The sequence below is a fragment of the Micromys minutus genome (assembly GCF_963924665.1).
Source record: "Micromys minutus genome assembly, chromosome: 27".
NCBI lineage: Eukaryota > Metazoa > Chordata > Mammalia > Rodentia > Muridae > Micromys > Micromys minutus.
Genome location: NC_137962.1, coordinates 34,185,724 through 34,207,832, shown reverse-complemented (window position 1 = coordinate 34,207,832; position 22,109 = coordinate 34,185,724). Strand labels below are relative to the sequence as shown.

At 50.6% G+C, this 22,109-nt stretch overlaps 1 protein-coding gene across 1 annotated transcript in view; it reads right to left on the bottom strand.

The window, feature by feature from the left end:
- KIAA0930 overlaps positions 1 to 21,360 on the bottom strand; it is a 36,207-nt gene extending 14,847 nt beyond the window's left edge. The window contains exon 1 of the mRNA XM_080939643.1: positions 20,976 to 21,360. Within this exon, the coding sequence (XP_080795769.1) occupies positions 20,976 to 21,168 (193 nt within the window). The 5' untranslated portion in view covers positions 21,169 to 21,360. The remainder of the gene's footprint in view (positions 1 to 20,975) is intronic.
- Between the last annotated feature and the right edge of the window lie 749 nt (positions 21,361 to 22,109).

Sequence of the window (22,109 nt, the reverse complement as noted above, 5' to 3'; positions counted from 1 at the left end):
AGCATGTGTGTGGGAGTCTGCTCCCTTCTCTCACCTGTGGCCCCGTGGCGTGGGAGAGGGGACCACTCAGGCCATCAGGCTTCAGCAGCAAGTGTCCTGACCCACTAAGCCTTCTTTCTCTCTGCCCTACTTGTCTCTAATCGGGAATCCTCCTATCTCGGCCTCTCAGGTGCTGGGGATTAGAAATTCGAGCCAGCATGCCTGGCCTGAATGGTACTTTTACTTTATGTGTTGGGATGTGTGCCTGGTGCCCACAGAAGCTGGAGTGGATATCAGATCCCCTAGACAAAGGTTAGAGCCATCTGTGAGCCACCACATGAGTCTGGGGATTGAACTTGGGTCCTCTGAAAGCGCTTCTTGTGTTCTTACTGGTTGAACCATCTCTCCAGTCTTCTGAAAGGCATTTTTAAATGAACAAATTTGCCTACTTAAAAATGTCAGATGCTTAGAAAGCTGTCTTGACTCAGTCCTGTCTGCCTACATTCAATTAGAAAATGAGGTGACTGTCCACAGAAAGGCTAGTATGCACATGTTAAAAGGGGTTTTCCTAAGAGCCTCAAATTGGAAGCCAAGAAAGTAGATATAACACAGCCAAGCCAGCTAATGACTTACAACTCCCCATGGCACCACAGAGGGATCAGAAGGAATTAGAATTACCATATACACAAGTCGGACTCACAAGACTAATTTTGTGTGATAAAATTCACATGGCATTTCAGAAAAAGAAAAAAAAATGAAGAAAAGCAGATGATGCTGGTATGACAGTGACACTTGTGACCCCAGAACTCCAGAGTTCAAGGCCATCTCACTTTACCTACCCCCCCCCAAAAAAAAAAAAAAAAAAAAAAAAAAAGCAGAGGTGATTGTTTCGGTAAATATTAAAAGGCGGTAACCGTTTGCTGCACCACACTGCCCCTGCCCCTGGGCGGTTGCTCCGTGACATTAGTTCTGGCTCCGTAGGGTCATACAGAACTAACATTAATTCATCTCTGGTTAGTATCTCTCCTCACTGCGTCTCTCCCACGCTAGTTCCGACACCGGATCACCATATAGAACTAACAGTAATTTATCTCAGCGGCTCCACGCTGCCCCCAACTCCTCTCTGACTCAGACGGTCTGTGAGCCATTCCAGCATGGCACCTTGCCACATTGCTCCCTAGAGTTAGTTCTGGCACTGGGGGGCCATATGGAACTAACATTAATTCGTCTCTGGTTAGTGTCTCTCCCGGATGTCTCTCTGCTAGCTGTGAACTCTGCCCACACTCCAGCCAGCTCAATAAATTCAAAACTTCAGAATCTTATGATTTATTAGTGGCTTTATCTCAGATTTACTTAGCAAATGTTACACCCCACAAAACATCCACACCATAAACTCAGAGCCAAATGATATAATTTGCCCACCTAGACAAGTCAAACCATCCTGTACACACCCACCCCTTATAAAATATTCATAACAAACCTGTATCTATGCAGAGATGTACAGAGAGGAATGTCTACATCTGCTTCCATGTTCTCCTCCCTCCTTGCTTCTCCTCTCTTCCTCTTTTTAAAACTTTGTTTCTGCCTATCCTTCCTTCTCGTCCAATGACAGGCCTCGCCTCTTATAATTCCAACTACAGGTGGTTGTCTTAAAGATAAAGCAATGGGGATGGACAAATGGCTCAACAGTTAAAAGCACGGCTGATCTTGCAGAGGACCTGGATTCAGTTCCTAGCAGCCACCTAGCAGCTTACAACCAACTGCAACTCCATCTAAGGGATCCAGTGCCCACGGTGGGGATTTGGCCTCTTTGGGCACTGCACACCTATGGTACACTTAGATGCATGCAGGCAGAATACTTGTGCAAGAAGAAAAAAAAAAAGAGTAAACCTAAAAATAAAGCAAACCAAAAAGAGTAACAAAAATAGACTATGCTCTGTGTTGCTAATAAAGCAAAAAATGAACAAATTTCAGGAGGTTGGGAGGATTCTGTAATTATTGCCAATAAGGTAAATTACACAGCCTTCCAGTGTCCTTTGGTCCTGTGCTACACAGGAGACAACTGAATCTTATTGGCCTGCTGGTCCTTTCTCCCATAAGTAACTCCTCCCTCCTTCTTTTCCCCAAGCCTGCCCAGAAAGACCCCCCCCCCCAGTCAAAGCCTGGAATCTGTCAGTCTAGCATAGACCTTTCTAATCCCCAGAACCTCATTTGCTTCTGTTCTGCAGCCACAGGTAGGTTTCAGTAAGTTCAGTGAGCCCAAGCCTCAGGGTGGCAGACACAGCCTGAAGCTGAGCCACTCTCTTGAGCAGCACCACGGACAGCTCTGCGTTACCGGGCTCCTCCCTTCCAGGCTGGGGTCCTGCGGGGGGGGGGGGGGGGGGGGTGTAGCACTGAGTCAGTTTTCCTTGCTCCTGGGGATCTACAAGGGCAGGCTAGAACCAAGAGAGTGATTCTGGTCACACTGTCACCAAGCAATCAATTCACAACCTGTTTTATGATGAGTTCTGTCTAAGGCATTTAATGAGTGGCCCAAACACAGGACACAGCCCAGAGAACACTCACACTCCCAACCCTAAACCTGCCCCCCCTTTTTTCCCAACACAAGGCCTTAGAAATTGGTGGTTTGATGGTAGACTGAAGAGCTGAAACTCAAACCAGCCCCTCAAAACAGAACTTGCTTTTGCCAACATCCCACAAAGAAACATGCACAGCTAGAAGAATTCAGTTCTCAACCATCCTAATAACGCTGCGACCCTTTAATACAGTTCTTCATGTTGTAGTGACCCCCAGTCATAAAATGATTTGTGTTGCTACTTCACAGCTGTAATTTTGCTATTGCCATGAATCACAGTGTAGATACCTATTTTCTGATTTGACAGCCTCATTTGACCCCCAAAGGGGTTGTAACCCAGAGGTTGAGAACCACTGTTCTATCTGATAAATCATGAACCCAAGGAGTCCCTGAGGTCACCTGGTGAACAGCTGACTCTCCCTATCCTCTGAGCCCTCAAGAACAGCTCTGCCCTCCCTGCTGCTGTGGGTGACCACAGCAGCCACTGAGCCCCAAAGTGCTCAGAGCTTCAGGTAATATACAGTCATGGGGGCAGCATGCTCCCTGTGCCAGGGTCTGTGGGTCCACTGCCCTGCAGAGGGCCAATTCTACAGACACCAACTATTCCCAGAGATGATCCCTCAAACACTTACTGAACAGAAAGGGAACAGGTTGCTTTCTGAGGCTTTTCATGTGCTGCCCGCCTCAGTTCAGAGCTGAGGCAGCCTCTGCCGAACCAGTTAAAACAGACTTGGTCCTTGCTCCTGCTCGCTGCCTGTTCAGATAAGTGACTCAACCTCTCAGATCTCTATCAGCAAGTTTAAAAGAAGAATGTCTACTGCAATGGCCTTGGACTGCATGAGATGCTCAGGTATTAAATGGGCACCCAGGAAGTCCTCTAGGTCAAGGACGGCTGTGTTGCTGTATTAGCTAGCGACTCAGCAATTCTATCAACTCACAAGTAACTCCAGCTTCTCACGTGTTGGTAGAGCCCACAACATTTGCACATGCTTTGTATGAGGACCACTGTCCAAGGCAACACCTCTGGGCACACACACTCAGCAAACCCACCAGTCAACCATACTCACAGGGATCAACATGAAAATCTTAAATGCAGACCAGGTGTAGTGGCTAGTAGTCATAATCCCAGCATATGGGCAAGAGGACCAGAAGTTCAAGGTCATCCAAGGCTACATGATAAATTCAGGACCAGCTGACACTATATAAAACCCTGACTCAAAACAACAAATTTATCATGTTAATGGCTAGGCAGGATTTAATTATCAGTGCAATAGTAATCTAATATTAGGTCTACCTGGGTATTCTCATCTATTTATAGTTCAAGAGAGAATAAGACATGATCATAGATGCTGGGAGACCAATCAAGTTCAATTCCCATTCCTGACTGTAAGAAGTAGCGTCCTTGTGACTTGAGAATAGCTCAGCGATTCCGAGCACTTGTTGCTCCTGGAGGTTCAGTTCCCAGCACCCAGGTGACAGCTTACAACTGCCTGTTGGATCCAGGAAATCCAGTGCCCTCTTCTAGCCACCACCAGCATCTGCTCTCACATGCACATACCCACACGAGACACAAACATCCACAGAATTAAAAATAATCAAAATAAATCTTTTAAGCTGAGTAAGGTGGAGAACAATTTTAGAAGATACTTAATATCAATCTTTAGTCCCCACAAGTATGCACACCCATGTACACACACATGCACACACACATGTACACACATTCACATGGAAAACACATGCACATAGCCACAGGTACATGTACACACATGCATTCACATGTGCACACACATGCATGTCCTCACACACAACCATGCATATGCACACATAGGCACATCCTCTCATACAACCATGTGTGCGTTCACCCTGCCAGCATTCCCTACCCTATGCACTACCACTATATCAAATGGAATGGATTATTTTACCTTTTTATTTACTTATTTACAAGACACAGCTCTTTGCCTCAAAACACAAACTTGCCCAAAGAGATCATTTGTTCTGAGGCGGAGGCACGCTTTAACCAAGTCGAGATGTCAGAACTTCAGTTCTTGCCTGTCTTTGGTCACGTGTTTGTTGCTATACAGTCAGTATACAGTGCGGTACATAAGAACAATCCGGTGATTAATGAAAGCAAGGTGCTATTGGTAGATACTCGACGGGAGTTTTGGGGGATGGCTTTGTAGGTAAAGAGCTTCTGTACTAGTATGAAGACCCAAATCCATCCCCAAGTAAAATACCCCAGGCATGTCCGGCATGGACTGAGTTAGTTTGGTTCCTGGAACAAGTAGACTAGGGCCTAGACTGCGGGAAGGGGAGGGGAGGGGAGAAGAGGGGAGGGGAGGGGAGAGGTAGCTGAGTCAGAACTCACCTCTCCGCTATGTCACACCCCGGCTACCAAGTCTTTCTGCCATGGTGAATAATAACTCTCCTTAAACCATACACTCAAACCCTTAGGTTGATTTTTGTGTCACAGCAACAAGAAAAGTAGCTGATACCGAAGGCTTGGTTTGTCTTTTTAAAAATTTGAGGCAGGGTACGCCACAGCCCAAGCATGAAGGTCAGAGGACAGCGTTTGAAAGCCACTTCTCTCTATGATGTGGGTTCTGGGACTCGAACTCAGGTTGTCAGGTTTGGTAGCAAACACTTTTACTTGCTGAGCCAATGATCTCGATGGCCTTTAAAAACTGTAGGTTTTGGCAGAGGATGGTATTGGGGATTGAACCCAGGACCTTGTGAATGCTGAGTCAAGCACTCTACCACTAAGCTATGTCCCAAACTTGGTTTTTCATTAAGAATCATCTTACAAGGACTGGAGAGATTGCTCAGTGGTTAACAGCACAGGCTGCTTGCTCTCCAGAGGACCTGGTTTCAATTCCCAGCACCCACATGGCAGCTGCCTGTAACTCCAGTTCCAGGGAATCTAACACACTCACACAGACATACATGCAATCAAAACACCAATCCACATTAAAATAAAAATAAATACATATTTTTTTTAAAAATCATCTTATATATTTTGAATTTTATATCTTAAGTTGATCTGAAAAAAATAACCAAAAAATAGCTGGGCATGTTGCGCACATATGATCCTAACACTCGGGAGACTGAGGCAGAAGATTGGGAACTGGAGGCCGGTCTTAACTACACAGTAAGACCCCTAACTTAAAAATCAAACAAAAGGAACCAAGACCATTCTGGACATGGCTTAGTCAGCGAAGTGCTTGCCCCAAAAGCAGGACAACTCTCTCAGTACCACATAAACAGACAGATGTGACAGTGTAAGCATTCGGTCCCAGCTGCAGGTGAGGCAGGCTAATCTCTGGGGCTTGCAGACCAGCTAGTCTGGCCAGATCAGCAAGCCTGGGATTCAGTGAGTGACCCTGTCCCAAAAAATAAAGTGGAGGGTAACTAAGAAGACATCCAGAATCAACCTTAGGCTTCCACACATCACACATACACACCCAAAATAACAAGGGACCAAGACATTTACTTCTAGCAACTACAGTTAGCAAATGCCAGAATGTAATGCTACTTAATTACTAGAAAATTGCTTATATCGGGAGAGCCAGAACACAGAAAATGAACATATATACTTATGAGAACATGACATTATTTCTTGATTTGTTTGTAATGCACAGAAAGACTGAAAAAAACAATCCAAATGTCCACAGCAGCTCTGGAGCAGTGGAGCTGTGGTTCTTTCCTGTTCCCCAGTTTTCTGTCACATGCTCGTAAACAAATTAAGGCTTCCTAAACTTGGGCACCATGCTGAACTTCCCTCCCATCAAGATTCCATTGTAAGGTTTGTTGTTTTTACAGGCAGGGATGCTGCACAGGGAGAGCTGCGCAGAAGCACAGTTGACCCCTGCAGGACTGTGAACCCAGCATCCCCCCAGCACCCACACCTGCATGGTATGGAGCACCCCAAGTGCCTGCTGTCCACACCCCTGGCAGATGGCGCTCATAGCCAGGCAGGGACAGGGGCTTGACAGGCAGGACGGAAACCCTGGTCTAGCTAGCTGCCAGCAGCTCTCCAGTGGGGGGAGTTCAGCTTGGGGCTGAACTATAAGCTAGGTAGGCAAAGAGTGAGCAGACGTGATTAGAACTGCACCCAAGGCCACTGCAGAGAAGCCTGGACCAAGGGAAGACAGGGAAAGCCTAGTAGCCCAGTGTAGTGAGGAACTGGAACTCAAGGGACAGACCTCACAGGCACTCTGGCTGCTGGTTGGTGTTTATTCTCCAAGGATTAACCTCTAAACAGTCTGGTGAAGGGTGGGGGCACTGAGCCAGTGTCTCTCTGCTGTGGCATGTGCATGCTAGCACCTGGCCTGGACCCAACTGTGGGGCTGCAAGGACAAGGTCCTCCTAGAGTGCACCTGGTCAGCAATGAACTCTGCTGGGTTCTGGCTACTTCTCAACAGCAGAAGTCAGGAGGTCGACTATCTTTGACAAGAGTCCAAGGGTGGCCCTTGGTCCCCTGGGCAGGATGAATAGGCTTCTGTGGCTTCAATAGGCCTTTTATCATCTTGTGCCTGGGTACTGAGGGCCCTCATTCCCTGGGGCACAAAGCACAAAGAAGCTGTCCTAGGAAGCCAGGCTGCCCTGATGAGGCCCAGGATGAAGAACTGGTCAGTTGGGTCCCACATGAGCAACCCCAAGGGAAGTGGAGTGTGAAATAACTTCGATGGGCTGAGCTGATCCAGTACCTTCTTCAGAAAGTCCACTCTCTCACCACATGACCCACACTCTCCAGACAGCACCCACAAATCTGCCCTCTTATTCTCCAAATGCAATAGCCAGCCCTAACCCACTCCCCTGGCCAAATACCTCCACAGAGGCCATACCTCCCTCAGCAGCAGTATTTGTTCCTTGAGAGAGTAGCTGTGATCTGTTTGTTAGAGGAGTCATGTCCTGAGTTCCTGGGGCCCCCTTGCTCATGCATCCCCAACTCTAGGTTGCCTCTGAGAGGCAGCACCTTTCCAGGCATGCTACGTGCTATCTGTACCCTGGGGCTAGAACCCTTTTGAGAGCCCACTTCGATCTTTACAGCGTCTACTATGGACTTTGTTCATGATGGGAAACTGAGGCTCAAGGCCTGAGTCTCCACCAGTCAGGCATGCCACTGCTGCTTTGTGGCAGAATCTGAGCACTGCCACATACATCTGCCCGTAAGGCCACACCTTCAGCCCTTTGCTCCAGCCTTGTCATGGTGATTTCTTCCTATCTGTGAGGGTCCTTGGATCTTGCTGCACAGAGGTCACTGTGGGCAGTCAGCAAATGTGATCTTAAACACATGAACACATGGTGTATTCTCGGAGACACTAAGGCCAATTTACACATACAGCCCAAACCACCATCAGCAAGAATACAACAAAAGTCCTCAGAACCCTGAAAACTCCTTTAGAACCTTTTCAGTTAGGAAACCGGGTGCTGATGTCCAGGCTACCTAGCAAGGCCATGGTTGATGCTCAGACTCTGCAGCCTGCCCCATGCCTATGAGTGTGTGGGCTTCCTCTGGGGGCAGTTCCCACAAAGCTGTCCTTTATGCTTTCTCTGCAGCAGCAATGCCACAAAATTACCCACATGACCAGCATGGCACGGCACCTGCCACATCGCCACCCACAGCCCGCCTGCAGGCCACTGTGATACTCCCTGGAACATCTCACAAATGGAGAGGTCTCTAGATACAAGCCCCCAACTCCGAGATCACCACTATGGTAGCTTCTGTTTCCACATAGAAAACTAGCTCTACAACACTTCTTCACAGGGTGCTCTGGCCCGATAGGATCTGTGATCCAGCAACCCCAGCGCCTCCACCTCCCTAGGCTGGAGGCGATTGTTTTTATGAACTAGTCACTATTCCCCCTCCACTGGCTTCCCCTCAGGTATAGAGCAGAACCTCAGAAGCCCACCCTCCCCAGCCAGTGCAGCCACTCCCTGACAGGTGCAGCGGCCAGGAGCCAGACTGGGAATGTGGGCTTCACTGTTCATTTATTTCTTCACCCTACTCTGTGCAAGGCTCTGGCCAGGATCCAGGCATCCTTGCTCCATCCATGTAGCAGTGTCTTGTCTACACTGCGCCCAGCACCAGCTTGCTTCAGGCTCTGAAAGTCCAAGTACACTTGGTTCTTTCCATGTGGCCAGATACAGAACCGTCAAACAAAGCGGGACTCAGTGCCCCTCCAGATCCAGGCAGACCCCAAATGCTATCCAGACCTAGGTCTTTCCCTAAATCACAGTCACCTAGGCAAACCCCTTTAGGAGGAAAACAAACCCAATCACACCTTTCCCACTGCCAGGTGGTCCTTGCAGGCTCCTAGTCGCTCATTCAGTCCCGAGCAAGCAACTTCCTCCTCCTGCAATGGCCACTCCATCACCAACTTACTCAGATCCCTCCTCTTCTCTCACTTCTGGGACTACCCACCCTCTGAAACCAGGGGCTGGATACTTCCTTGTGTGCCGATCCAGCAGAGGGCCACCCAGGAAAGAACAGGGCATCAAAGGCCCCTCTGATACAGACATGTCCAAGTGTGAGAATGGACAGGCCACAGCTCCAAGTCCAGGAGAGTTAGGGCCCTGCCTACGAGAGCCTGAGCAACTGTCCCAATCCCCCTAAGTCCCACTCCATGTGCCAACAGGAGTTACACTCCCTATAGAAAGATGCAAAGAACCTCTGAGGGAGAAAGAAGAGGGGGAGGCACATAACAGGTTTCAAACAGATGTCCTAATACTTGAGCAGAGAGTACAGGTCAAGGAGAGGTCTGCACTGCTCAGAGCTCTCCAGTGAGCTGGGAGAATTCTCCTGGGTACATACACATAGGCTCCCCTGACACAGCCCTTAGATGAGGATGACATCAGCTGATCGCAGCTGCTGCAGTACCAGCTGAGGCTGATTCATCCCACCAGGTTCCCTGTGGGGAGAGGACTCCCAGAAGAACTAAGGGGAGGGGTAGGAATACTCTGGAATCCCAGCCCCACCTCCCTGCCTGGCAGAATCAGGATCTCCTGAGTCAGCAGCCCAAGCAGGCCAACCATGGCTCTCTCTGCCTGAGGCTCCAAATGTGGAGTTCCAGCTCTCTCAGAATGGTAAGACAGCAGTTCCACATTGCAGAGGGTAGAAGTGTGCCTTTCGATTGTCTTCCTTCCTGTCTGTTGTCTCTGAATCCAAGCACACACGTGGCATTACTGAAGGCTTCAATGGTGGTGGTGGCAGCAGTAGCATGGGGCCTTCATCCCAGCACTCCGGAGACAAAGGATGGATGGATAGATGGATGGATGGATGGATGGATGGATGGATGGATGGACAGATAGAAAGGGGTTTCAAAAATGCTCAAGGCAACTCAGAGTAGAGAAGGAACTAACCCCAGTCCCACAGGTCCCACAGGCTCCTGTCAGCCCCTCATTCCCCGAATGTAGGCAGCAGTAGCCCGTCTCACCCTGAATAAAGAAATCTCTTTTCCTGTGCCTGTATTCGGAAGGACACCTCGCTGAAAACCCAGCTCCCTAGGACCTGACACCCTCTTCACTCAAGAGGCCTCTTTCACCAGCTTAACACCAACACAGTCCCACATCCCCTCACCCTGAGTTCCTGTGGGAGTGAGCCACCACATTATCCATTGTGCTGGCACAAGGACACAGTCTGAGATAACACTGGAAGGGGCGGAAGTGGGGGGTGGGGTGGGGGACAGAGGAGCCTGGTAGCAGGAATCTTGCCCTCAGGGACAGAAGGAAAAAGTGAAGGTCAGTTTCTGCAGTGTCAGGAAAAGGCTACAGAAAGGCCTTAAGCAGAGGCTGTCCAACAGACAGTTCAAGTAGGAAATCAGATTGACGGGGTCCCAGGAGCCCCAAGTCATGAAGAGGAGCGGGGATCACTATGAGTCTTAGGCCCTCTGCTCTGGAGGCATCAAGAAGTCATTAAAGATGAGACCAGCAGAGCTGACAGGAGGCTGCTGTGGGCCAGGCAGATGCTCACCAGACAGGTGAGCAGATGGAGACAGGTGAGCAGATAGAGGACACAGGTGAGCAGATGGATAACACAGGTGAGCAGATAGAGACAGGTGAACAGATAGAGGACACAGGTGAGCAGATAGAGACAGGTGAGCAGATAGAGACAGGTGAGCAGATAGAGACAGGTGAGCAGATGGAAGACACAGGTGAGCAGATGGAGGAGACAGGTGAGCAGATGGAAGAGACAGGTGAGCAGATGGAGGACACAGGTGAGCAGATGGAGGAGACAGGTGAGCAGATGGAGGACACAGGTGAGCAAATGGAGACAAGTGAGCAGATAGACAGGTAAGCAGATGGAGGACACAGGTGAGCAGATGGACACAGGTGAGCAGATGGACACAAGTGAGCAGGTGATTATCCAGCAACACCACAGAAGCTTGAATCACTGAGTGAACGTGGAGTAAGGAAGGCCACCTCTGGGCTTGTGGGCATACAGAGTGTTGTGAGAACGCTCCCTAGTGGAGAGGAAACAAATGTCTACCCCTTCCTTATAAGGCCCTAAACCCAAGGACAATTCCACCAAAGGCCAGCTTGAGGACCCAATGAGTCTATTGGACTTGCCTATAAAGCATAGGTTATCCCAAAGTAACCTCAACCAGGCATGGCCGACTTTTCCATAGCTGTACAGATGGAATCCCTCCCATTAACTTCCCGCACTCTCTACTCCAGCACTTCCATAAACCAAGAGACTTTACTGACATCAATTCAAACTTTTGTCCAACTACCTTTCCCTAAGACTATTTATTATGTGTTCATTTGTTTGGCACTAGGTCTCACTCCGTAGCCCAGGCTGGCCTCACACTTGCAGTAGTCCTTCTATCTCACAGCCTCTTAACTGTTGAGATTATAGGTGTGAGCCACCACACTGTACCACGAACTGACTTAGCATGAGACAGCTTCAGGGGGACCCTGAGTCACATGAAACATTACCTCCAATAAGCCTGTATGCTTTTCTTGTGTTAACCTGCTTTCAATACTGAGATCTCAAGCAATAGTCCTAAGATGGAAGACTGTTGTTCATTACCTACATCAGTAGAGAGTCTGGATGTCTGGGGATGTCAGAGCAGGTCCCACAATGGCACAGACAGGATACAGGGCAGTGGAAAGACACCACAGGTGTGAAAGACCACCCTCTGTCCTCCTGCTCAGACCCCCTCCCTCTCTATATTCTTGGAGGCAAGGCGAATCACAGTTCAGCTCAGCAGCTAGAAGCTGCGCAAGGCCAAGAGCCACACATGCAGATATGCATTGGAGGGTGGGGTTTATGGCTCAGTAGGTATAGCAAGTGTTTGCCTAGCATGTGCAAAGCCTTGGGTTACACCCTGGCAACACACAGCACCCAGTGTGATAGTCACTGCCGTAATCCTCACCCTCCAGAGGTGGAGAATGATCACAAGTTCAAAGTCATCCTCAGCTACATGAGTTTGAGATGAGCCTGGGCTACATTAACAGTCTGCCTAAAAAACAAATAGACAAAAAAGATGTGGGCTGGATGGGCAGGAACTGTAGAAGGTGAGACTCTCATGGGCACAAAGGGCTCTTGGGCTGAGGTTGCAAATACACCTATGAAGGACTGCTTTTAGAAAGAAGACACGAGCCCCGCCCAAATCACCTCAATCACAGCCTGTCTGTCACTGAACAGCAAGAGGTCAGATGCACACAGGTAAAGACCCTTTTCCTACAGTCTATAGGTAGCCCCAGCTGTTGAGAAAAGATAGCTTTGGGTTCTCCTTTTCAGCCACGTGTAGAAAGTACTGTGCACATTCAAAGCCACCCAAACATTAGAGTTTGCAGCAGACTGTAACAGCACCACCACCCACAAAGATGAAGCTCCCCTTTCCACCTCCTGCCATGTTTCAAGCAGACACTAGTCATTTGGCATTAAATAGCATCTTAAAGCCTCAAGGCCAAGTGTAGTGGCTCACACCTGTAATCAACCCAGTTCTGGGCAGGATGAGGTAGGGAGATTTCCGTAAGATCAAGGGCAGCCTGCTCTACATAAATATCACAGCCCCTTCTCAGATAAATAAACAAATCCTAAAGCAAAGTGGGGCTTTGTTTCATTCCTTGCCTGGAGTTGTGGAGCCAGCTCAGTCAGAAAAGTGCTTTCTACACAAGCATAAAGAACTGAGCTTCCGAGGGGTGGTGGTACATGCCTTTGATCTCAGCACTCAGGAGACAGAGGCAGGCAGAGCTCTGTGAGTTCAAGGCCAACCTGGTCTTCAGACTGAGTTCCATGGCAGCCAGGGCTACAAAGAGAAACCCTGTCTTGAAAGAGAAAAAGAAAACCATATCACATGCCAGCCAATAATCCAGCCAAACAGGTGAGCTCCAGGTTTGGTAAGAGAACCTGTCTCAAAAGCTAAGGTGGAGAGAGACTGGAGAAGACACCTCCAGTTAACCCCTGACCTTCACAGGCATTTATACTCACATATGCACAATCACACAAACACATATCCACACATAAAGAAAACTAAAGAGGAAGAGACGCTACAGTGAGCTGATGGGTCTCTTCTGTAAGCTGGACTACACTGAGGGTCCTCCACTGGCTAGACAACTCCGGACCTACAAGCCTAAAAAAGCCCCTCCAACCTCAATGTCTGCATACCCTAGGGACAGTTGGCGGACACTATCCAGCTGATACATCCCTGTTCCACTCTGCCCCGTAAAGCCCTGGGGCTCCTTCCATGTCTATATACTGTGGTCCTTATTTGCCCACATGTAAAATAAGGAAACTTCACCTACATCCAATGGGCCTCGGTCTCCTCACCCGCCCAATGGGAATCCAGGAGGAATTAGTTAGGGGTAGGCATTTCTGCTCTTGCTAGCTCTCAGGGCCAGGTCCTGTATGAGCCAGTTGGGATCCCCTTAGGACCTCCTGTACCTGTCACACCATCCTTACTTAGGTCAAGGCTAGACTGGCTGTATCTCGAGATCTTCCTGCTGCACACCAGATCTCCAGAACATTCTGCTACCTGGCTCAAACTAGGAGTCCAGGAGCATGTCTGCAAGGTCATCCCTCATGAGCTCCACCTAGATACTCCCTAACCCATCCAACCCTGATGGGACAGGAGGCCCAAGAGGGGGCCTCTAAATTGCCTGCCCCTTGAAATGGTGGCAGCCAGATAGAGGAGTGAGCAAAGACCACTTATGGCAGGCAGGGGGATGATAACATCACAGATGCCCACCTCTGAGCCTCAGCAGCAAGTGGCTCCATCTATGAGGTGGGGAAGGGTTGGTAGCTGGCCAGATCAGTAGGCACCAACCCTGAGAGTTGTCCTAATCACATAAGAAACATGCTAACAGCAGAAACTCTAGGGCCCATGGAATAAACTCATGCTTTGGGGGAATGAGGGTAGTGGGCACATTGGGTTTAAAGTTTCCAGGGAGGCAGAATACAGCTCAGTGATGAGACATTTACCTGACACATACAGTACCTTGGGTTCCATCAGCAAACACACACACGCATACAATTCCCAGTAGCAGCCCTGTTCAAAGGCAAGCTGAAACAGTGGGCAGGGAACCCAGCACAATGTGGTAATAAGTGGGTAAACTGAGGCAGGGAGGCTGGTTGGAGAGCTGGGGCTGAGTCAGTACCACCACTGTAACCCAGCCCACACCAAGTACTTTCCAACCCATCATGAGCCCACACTATGTGCTCAGCACAGAACCCTTCTGCAGAGGAAGGATGTTCCAGGTAAGCAGCCACAGGTATGAGTCCAGGGGTAAGAACATCTGGAATGTTTGGGAAGATATATCTTGTCAGAACGTGGCCAAGGAGCCTTTCAAATCTACTGTGAGAGAGCCCTGCAGCCTACCCTCGAACCCAAGTTCAGTGTGTCTACCTCACCAGGGCACGTGGCATCTGCTCTGCAGGAAGCTTCCAGAGTCACAGCCAGTTTGCAATGCCAGACTCCACTCCTCTGACAGGGTTTGGGTACTGGGTTGATAACTCTGCCCCTTAGAAAGCTGAGTGTGGGGACTGGAGAGATGGCTCAGTGGTTAAGAACAGTGACTGTTCTTCCAGAGTTCAATTCCCAGCAACCACATGGTAGCTCACAACCATCTGTAATGGGATCTGATGCCCTCTTCTGGTGTGTCTGAAGACAGCTGAAGTGTACTCATATAGTGCTGGCAGGGCCCACTGTAGTCAGCCTGGGCTGTGCTCAGAGGTCCAGCTCCCAGACCTCACTGTCCTTAGCTGGGAACAAGGGGTTCTGGGCCTCCAGAAGCAGGAGGAAGCCTGAGATTCCCTGGTGAAGACAGCTCAAGTAGCAGACAGATTGAAGAATCACAGACCAACAAGGTTCCTGGATGCCAGCTCCTGGCCCACCCCACCTCTCAGTGCTGGCCTCTTCTCAGGCTCCTCCCACACACCACAGCTCACCTTCCTTTATGCTTTGTGCCAATGGTTTAAACCATTTTCCTTTGAGTCTGGTGAGCATCTGTCCTCTAGCTGTGACCCTAGCCTGGCCCTCTGAGGTCAGACTCTGAGAATGGCTTCCTAGGCCGCTAGAATCGATACAGAAAACTATTCGTGAAGCCAAGCTAACAATATGAAACCAGTAAGGTAAATTATGGCACAGCCATAATGTTGAGATTTTAAATGTGAAATATTTGGAGTTTGAACATTGGGGAATATGTTTCAGGAATGTCAACTAAAAAGATATGAATAAGAAATCTTCCATACAGAATTTAAAGGCTTTGAAAAAATTGAAAGGTCAGGTGTCTCTGGGTACAGGAATGCTATATATGCATATTTTTAGACCAGGGAAAGGGTCTCATAAGTAGCCCAGGCTAGCCTAAAATTTGCTGGGTAGCCTGGACTAGCCTCATTCAAAGTGATCCTCCTGTCCCCAGGATTCTGGGACTTTGATTATATTATAGTTCCATACCACTGCTCCTAGCCAATTTTCTTTATTTTAAAAAAAAACTATTTTGTTTATTTGTTTGCTTGTTTGTTTGTTTGACAGGGTATCACTATGTAGCCTTGATCTAGAATCCAGAGATCTACCTTCCTCTGCCTTCTGAGTGCTAGGATTAAAGGGGTATTCTACCATGCCCAGAAAATTAGCTTTTTTTTCCAACTGGCTAAATTCTTTGGTGACTTGGAGGATGCTTTTTAACAGGTATCCTACGTGAGGCTTCTCTTCAGTGGCCTTGTGGCTTAGCTGATACTCAGGAGTCTGACCAACTTGGTGAAGAAGATGGGAAACCTCCAAGTCAGCAAACAGAAAGCCAGAGGGTGGGAAATGATTCTGCCAAGCCACAGAGCAAGGCAGTGCAGTATCATACCCATCCCTGGTGATGCAGAAAAGGTTGGCTACAGCTGGCCCTTCAGCTGAGACCACAGCCTCTTGAGAGCCCAAGACCCAGAGCCCACAGGTACCGCTGAAGGCCCAGGTTTCCACTTCATGAGAGCCTCAAAGTTGCTCCGGTTCTAGAAACTAGCAGAAGCCAGAATCACAGGCCTTAAAATAGGCCTAGGGACTGAAAACAACATTGCTGCCACCACACAGGGACATTTCCTCCTACCATGCTGGCCCACAACCAGCTAACTGCCACAGCGGTGATGGGTGACTGTCATTACAAGAGAGACTTTTCCCAACAACTGCACACTAGCCATAACTTCAGAACAAGAAGCCGGCCTGTGAAGGCCTTTCCCTCAGCTCACTATCCCACTCCAACTCTTCAGACTACTTTCCCTTTCTTACCACCTCTACCTCTAGATCCTAAAATGAAACCTATGGGCAGATGTCCCAACAGACATCCTCACAGGACTCAGCCTGCACTGGCTCCAGAGAGTTTATGCTGAGCCCGTGCGTGACTCGGCTCATTTCCTACCTGCTGCTTTCCTATGCAATCCCTATGTCCCCAAAGAGCCACTTTTCCTTTTATTGCAGTCGGGTCATAGAAGTGGTGTTTGGTCAGGGTCTCCATGGTCCTCCCTCCAGCCATACCTCCCGCAGAACCTCCAGGTACGACTGACTCCCAGCTATAGCTGCCTAGAAAAAAAAAAAAAAAAAAAGCCACCACAGGCTCAGCTTATCCCAATTCAAAAAGCAGTTCTGGGGACCTGCCACACAGTGGGACATTGGCTCATTGCAGGCAGCAGTCCTTCTGTCCTTCATCTTTCTTAAGTCTCCAGGTTGCCTCTCACTGGCCTCAGCTGGAGCTGGCCAGGCCTCCCAGCTTTGTGACCTCAAGAGAACCCATCTCTCTGAAGTATTTCATCTCTGTTTCCCTTGTGAAACAGGATGTCGGCAGAGCCTCCTTCACAGGAGCCAAGGTACAGCAAACGCTACAGGTGCAAGGACATCTGGCCTAAGGCACACTGTGCACAGACTTCTACAAGGTAACACCTTTCCCCAGCCCAAAGCCACGCCTACACAACTCCCAGAGGCCAGTCTTGGGAAGAACCAAATTCTCAGACACTCATCCTAAACCACTGTTCCAAACTCAATTCTCAGTCCCCTCCAAACTTCCCAGCATCTTCCCCTCCCACCAGCCCGCCCCTTCCAGCCTCAGGTCTGCCCAGAGACCGATACAATTCACAGACCCCTGCCCTGGGTAGCCCTGCCCCAGTGACTCTAGCTCTTGTCTGTGATCCTTTCCTTGGTCCACCTCAGCCAAGCAACTATGTGTGCCAACCTGGCAGAGCTGCTGGCATTCTAAGGACAGGTCTGGGCAGCTCTCTGCTCTGTGCAGAGCCTAAATTTGGATACATCCTGCCACTTCCTACCCTTTGTGGTTGAGGGCACAGTACTACCCCTCCAAGCAAACCTGTGTTCCAGGCAGTGCCATGAGACCTACCTCCCAGGCACACTTAGAATAAACAGAAGGATGGGCACAAAGCACTCCTGACCCATACCACCATGGACGGGGAGAACCCCCACCACTCACCAGGCAGCGAGCCTAACACCCGAGCGTGAGGCCTCCGAAGATACTCAGCCAAAACAGAGACAAAGGCAAGCAACAAGATGTGGGGGCCCCGGCCTCTGCGACCTCACACTGGTTGATAAAGCACACTGCTTACTTAAGAAGGGACCTGCCTGTGTTGTGTAAGCCCCACTCTTAGGAGAAGCAATGAGCTTCTTGATGGCTGCATCATATGCATGGACACCGAACCGTCTGACTCATCCCAGGTCAGGGTGACCAGAGAGCTCCATGGGAACCACAGAGCCATAAGCAGTTTCCTGTGGAAACATCAAAATCTTGCATGGGCAGCCGCAATCTTGGCTGCTTCCATCAGGGTTTTACTTTACCTAGCAATTACTTGTACGCCTCTTGCCCCTTAGAGACCATGTCCTGCAATGAAGTAAGGACCAGCTTCAAGACCTGGCGCTCAGCCAGTGCCCAAATGTTTCTACTGTAGAGGCCATTGCGGAGGAGAATAAGAAATCAGGTGGGTAGCTTCAAAGTACCTTTCATCTCGGCAGCCGAGTGACCATCCTTATGTGGGTGGGGCCAGCAGCTTCATCTCATCATAAACAGATGCTGATTCAGGCAGAACAGCTTTCGAAGGCTGCCTGGACACCTTCAGAACCACCCCTGGGGCGGGAGGGGGGAAGACAGCCTTTGAGGCCACAGCGCAGCTCTGAGTTACAAGCCTTTCTCAAACACCTGAACTCATTTATAAAGGGCTGTGGTGTTATTCGGTGATAAAGCAAGTACTTAGCACCCACGAGGCTCTAGGTTCGAGTCCCAACACGCAGTAAATTTCTTCACACACCCAACAGGTTGTCACAGCTGGGAAGTGAGGAGGATAAGGTAGAATCCAAGGCACAAAACAGAAACACAAAGACAGAACCAAACAAAAACCTAAAGCTGCCCCACACGCCCGGCGTAGAGCGCTCTGTCTGGGTTCCGAGTTCCTACATTCTGGGTGTGAGGGCCACCTATTAGGTCTGCCACAGATAATATCCACCATCAGCTTGACAGGATCTAGAATCGCTTAAGAAACAAGCCTCTGAGCAAGTCTTTGAGGGATTATCTGGACTGGGTTAATCCACGTGGGGAGACCCTGAATATGGGGGGACCATCCCATGGAGTGGGGTTCTGGACTGAATAAAAAGAACAGGACATGAGCTGGGTGCCAGTGTGTGTGTATGTGTGTGTAAATCTCCTGGCACAGATGCCATGTGAGCGGTGGCCTCACACACCATGAACTCTATCCTTGAATTCTGAGCCAAAACAAACCCTTCTTTCCCTAAGTAGCTTTTGTTAGGTAGTTTATCAAGCAGCTCAAAAAGTAACTAATCGAGACCCCAAGCCAAGCCCCTGTCAGGCCCTTCCCTTGAGACAAAGGCTCCATTCCCCCTGGCCATCCACACCATTCGCATGCCAGCATGGGATATGCTTCATTTGTTCCCTACACGTTTACTGAGCCCATGTTCTGTACGTGTCCCTGTGCTAGGCACCGAACATAAGGACTGTGCAATGAGCTCATGCCTCTCGACGGCTAGCTGAAGGCACAGCCACAGGGCTCGTCACAATGCCACAGTTGCGCCAACTGTCTAGGACACAGGAGACAGGGCTATGTGATGGGAGTGGAGGATGGGTTCCAGGCAATCGCTAGGAGGAGCTGAGACTCAAAGGGGAACTTGTAGTGTCTGAGGCGAAAGTGAGCAGGAGCGGCTTCCCATGCAGAGGAAACACCAGCACGCAAACACTGCCTTCCTGAACGTCAAAACACTCGAGTCTAAGAACTAGGCAATGGAGGAAGCCTGATATATGAGGGGGGACTAAAGACTAAGAGAAGTGGTCACTTGGTCACTGTACGGGCTAACAGGCACAGCAGGCCTGGCCGGGGAAATGGCGAAGCTCTGGGGTCATACTAGCCAGTGGTTAGCCAGCTACGCTACTTCCTCATTGGGTGCCCCTGAACAGGGCTCCTCATGGCTGACAGATTATATTATTCCTGTTTGGCAAAAGTGGTACTGTGTTAGAGTTGAACTGACAGAGCATGCCCAAAGCACCTGGCATGTAGTGAGTCCTAGGTAAGGCTAGGTCCCGGGATTATTGATTGCTCTTAGGGAAAGACCCTGCAGATTGTCTAGGAGTGGAGACTGTATTAGAACAAGGGTGATGGTGCTTTCCGGTCAAGGACAACAGAGGTGTGTGCAGAGGGGAGTGTAAAGAGGCTGCCTGGAGCTGCTGAGGTCACAGAGCTGAGGGGCTTGCAACAGATGGTTACCCAGACCCTCCCCAATTTCATTCTGTGCCAGGTGACAGCTGGCCCTGACAGGTGGGCACCCAGTAGGTGCTCAAATACATGTTTACTGAGTCCATTAATAAGGATACTCTAAATCAGTCACAAACCATTCTCTGGACACCTTTTTGGAGAAGAAATCACTAAAATCTGTGTCCTTATCTATTCCCCCAGGTGGCTGTACCTTCCTGACAAGAGAACCCCACTGAGGTGAGCTGGGCTAGAGATCCTGCAGCCTAAGAAGGCCAGGCGCTACACAAGTCTTCGGAAAAAGAATTGCAATTCACTTCAGCTCTTCACCCAGCCTCCAGGGCGTGGCCTACCAAGGGACCCCGAGTTCCAGTTATTACCCTCTCTCCGCTACTGTGGACGTACCAGGGTGCACTTCCACTTTGGAGCACTGACAGTCTAGAAGGCTGTTACTTCCCTCAAAGAGAACCTAAGCCCTGACTGGGAGGTGGGGATGAGGGGACCCGACAACATAGAATGAAGTCATTCCTTACATGAAGAAGGGAGGGGTCTTTTTTACAGAGAAAATGACAAGCCCGAGACTACGGGGGAGGGGGCTTCTGCCACATGGGTCTGGGCGAATGCATTACCTCACATCCAAGACTACCCCACCCACACCTCCTAGGCCCTTTCAAACAATGAGACACCCCCACCCCACCCAGCAGATGAATGACTCCTTAGACCAGAATCACACCCGGAGTGGCTGCAGCAATCTCTGATTCCAGTAGTAAGTAGGTAAGGTCAAGGGGCAGAGGCCCAACAGGTCCCTGGTATAGCTAATGGACAAGAGGACCTTTGGGTGCAGAAAGACAAAGGCTATGGCAAGCAGGAGACGCGGTCCTCCATGTGGGCTGGGGATGTGGTCAGGGCACACTACCTTGAACTCTGAACTCAAAGGCCTCCCGAAATCTCACGCCCACACTCCCTGCAGCAGCAGAGGGGCCCTCAGATCTTCCAGGAGAAGGAAGAAGAGTTACAGAAACACGAAGAGGAAGAAGCTGGGACAGATATCCTGAGGGAGACAGAGACGCGGAGACACAAGGCTCGGGGCTCTGTGGTACCGAAAACACAGAGACTTGAGGTTCCGAGAGACAGAGCCCAGGAGGGTGGGGATGCACAGAGGGCAGGGAGCACAGGGGGACGAGCGGAGGTGGACACGCGCGGACACTCACGCGCGCGCCCGGCTCCGTCACTCACCCAGGCCGCAGACCTCGCGGCGCAGGCTAAGGCGTCCGCGCTCCTCGGCTATGGCGCGCAGCATGTGCTGCAACGATCGCTCCTCCGCTTCGCTGCCGTCCGCGGGCTCCCGGGAGGCGGCCGGCCCAGCCCGGAGCCCCGCGGGCGCGGACGCCGAGGCACAGGCCCTGCCCGGCGGCCGCGCGGAGGCCATGCCGGGCCCCGGCTCATCGCCCGCGCCGCGCCCGCGGGGGCCCCCGACACGCCCCGCCGCCCGTGCCCCGCTGCCGCCCGCCGCGAGCACCAGTGAAGCCACAATCCGCTTTTGTGCGCTTCGCCAACACCGCCGCCGCCAACGACGACCTCAGAGCACAGCGGAGCACTGCGAACCTCTGCTCCGCCACCGCCCGCCCGCGCGCGCTCGACACCGCCCAGGCCCCGCCCCCGACGCGGCCCCACCCCTAAACCCACCCTTTCCCCGCCTCCGACACTCAAGGGCCCCGCCCATACCCCTAAAACCCCGCCCCGCTCTCCGGCCAAGGCTGTGAGTCGTCCCTGGCCCTGCCCCTTCTCTTGGCCCCGCCTACTTCCTTGCGGCCAGCTACTGACAACTTCAAACGCCCACCCGGGCCTCGCTCCAACCTGTCGCGTGACGGCTCGCCATCCCATTCCCTCATCTTCCTTAGCCTGCTGACCTTCCTTACTGCCCAAGTTCCCCAACCCTGAGTCTACCTTCTCCCGACCCTACCCCGCCCCCCCACCTCCCTTTAGTAGTGTCACGCCTCTGAGCCTTCCCCTCTATGCCTCACTGATTTTGCGCTTTGTCACCGCCCTGTGCATTCCCTGGAGCCTCCAGGACACCAGTTCTGCTTATTTCTGTCTGAACCTTACAAGTAGGTTCTGCTAAAAACTTGCTTCACAGAACTCAGCAAGAAGTTACCACCGCCAAAAGGTGGTTTCCTGGGGGCCACGGTGCGGAGTGGGAAGCCTCAGTTTCCTCCGCTGTACACTGGGGGCAGGGATTAAAGGGTTACTGCTCCCTGTCTTAGCTTCTGTGCTGACTCGGTATGGAGAGGGCCAGCGGTGGGTAAGATCAGCTTGCATGGGATCCTAATGAAGGGCAAGGTCCAGCAGGGCATTTATCCCTGTGTCAAA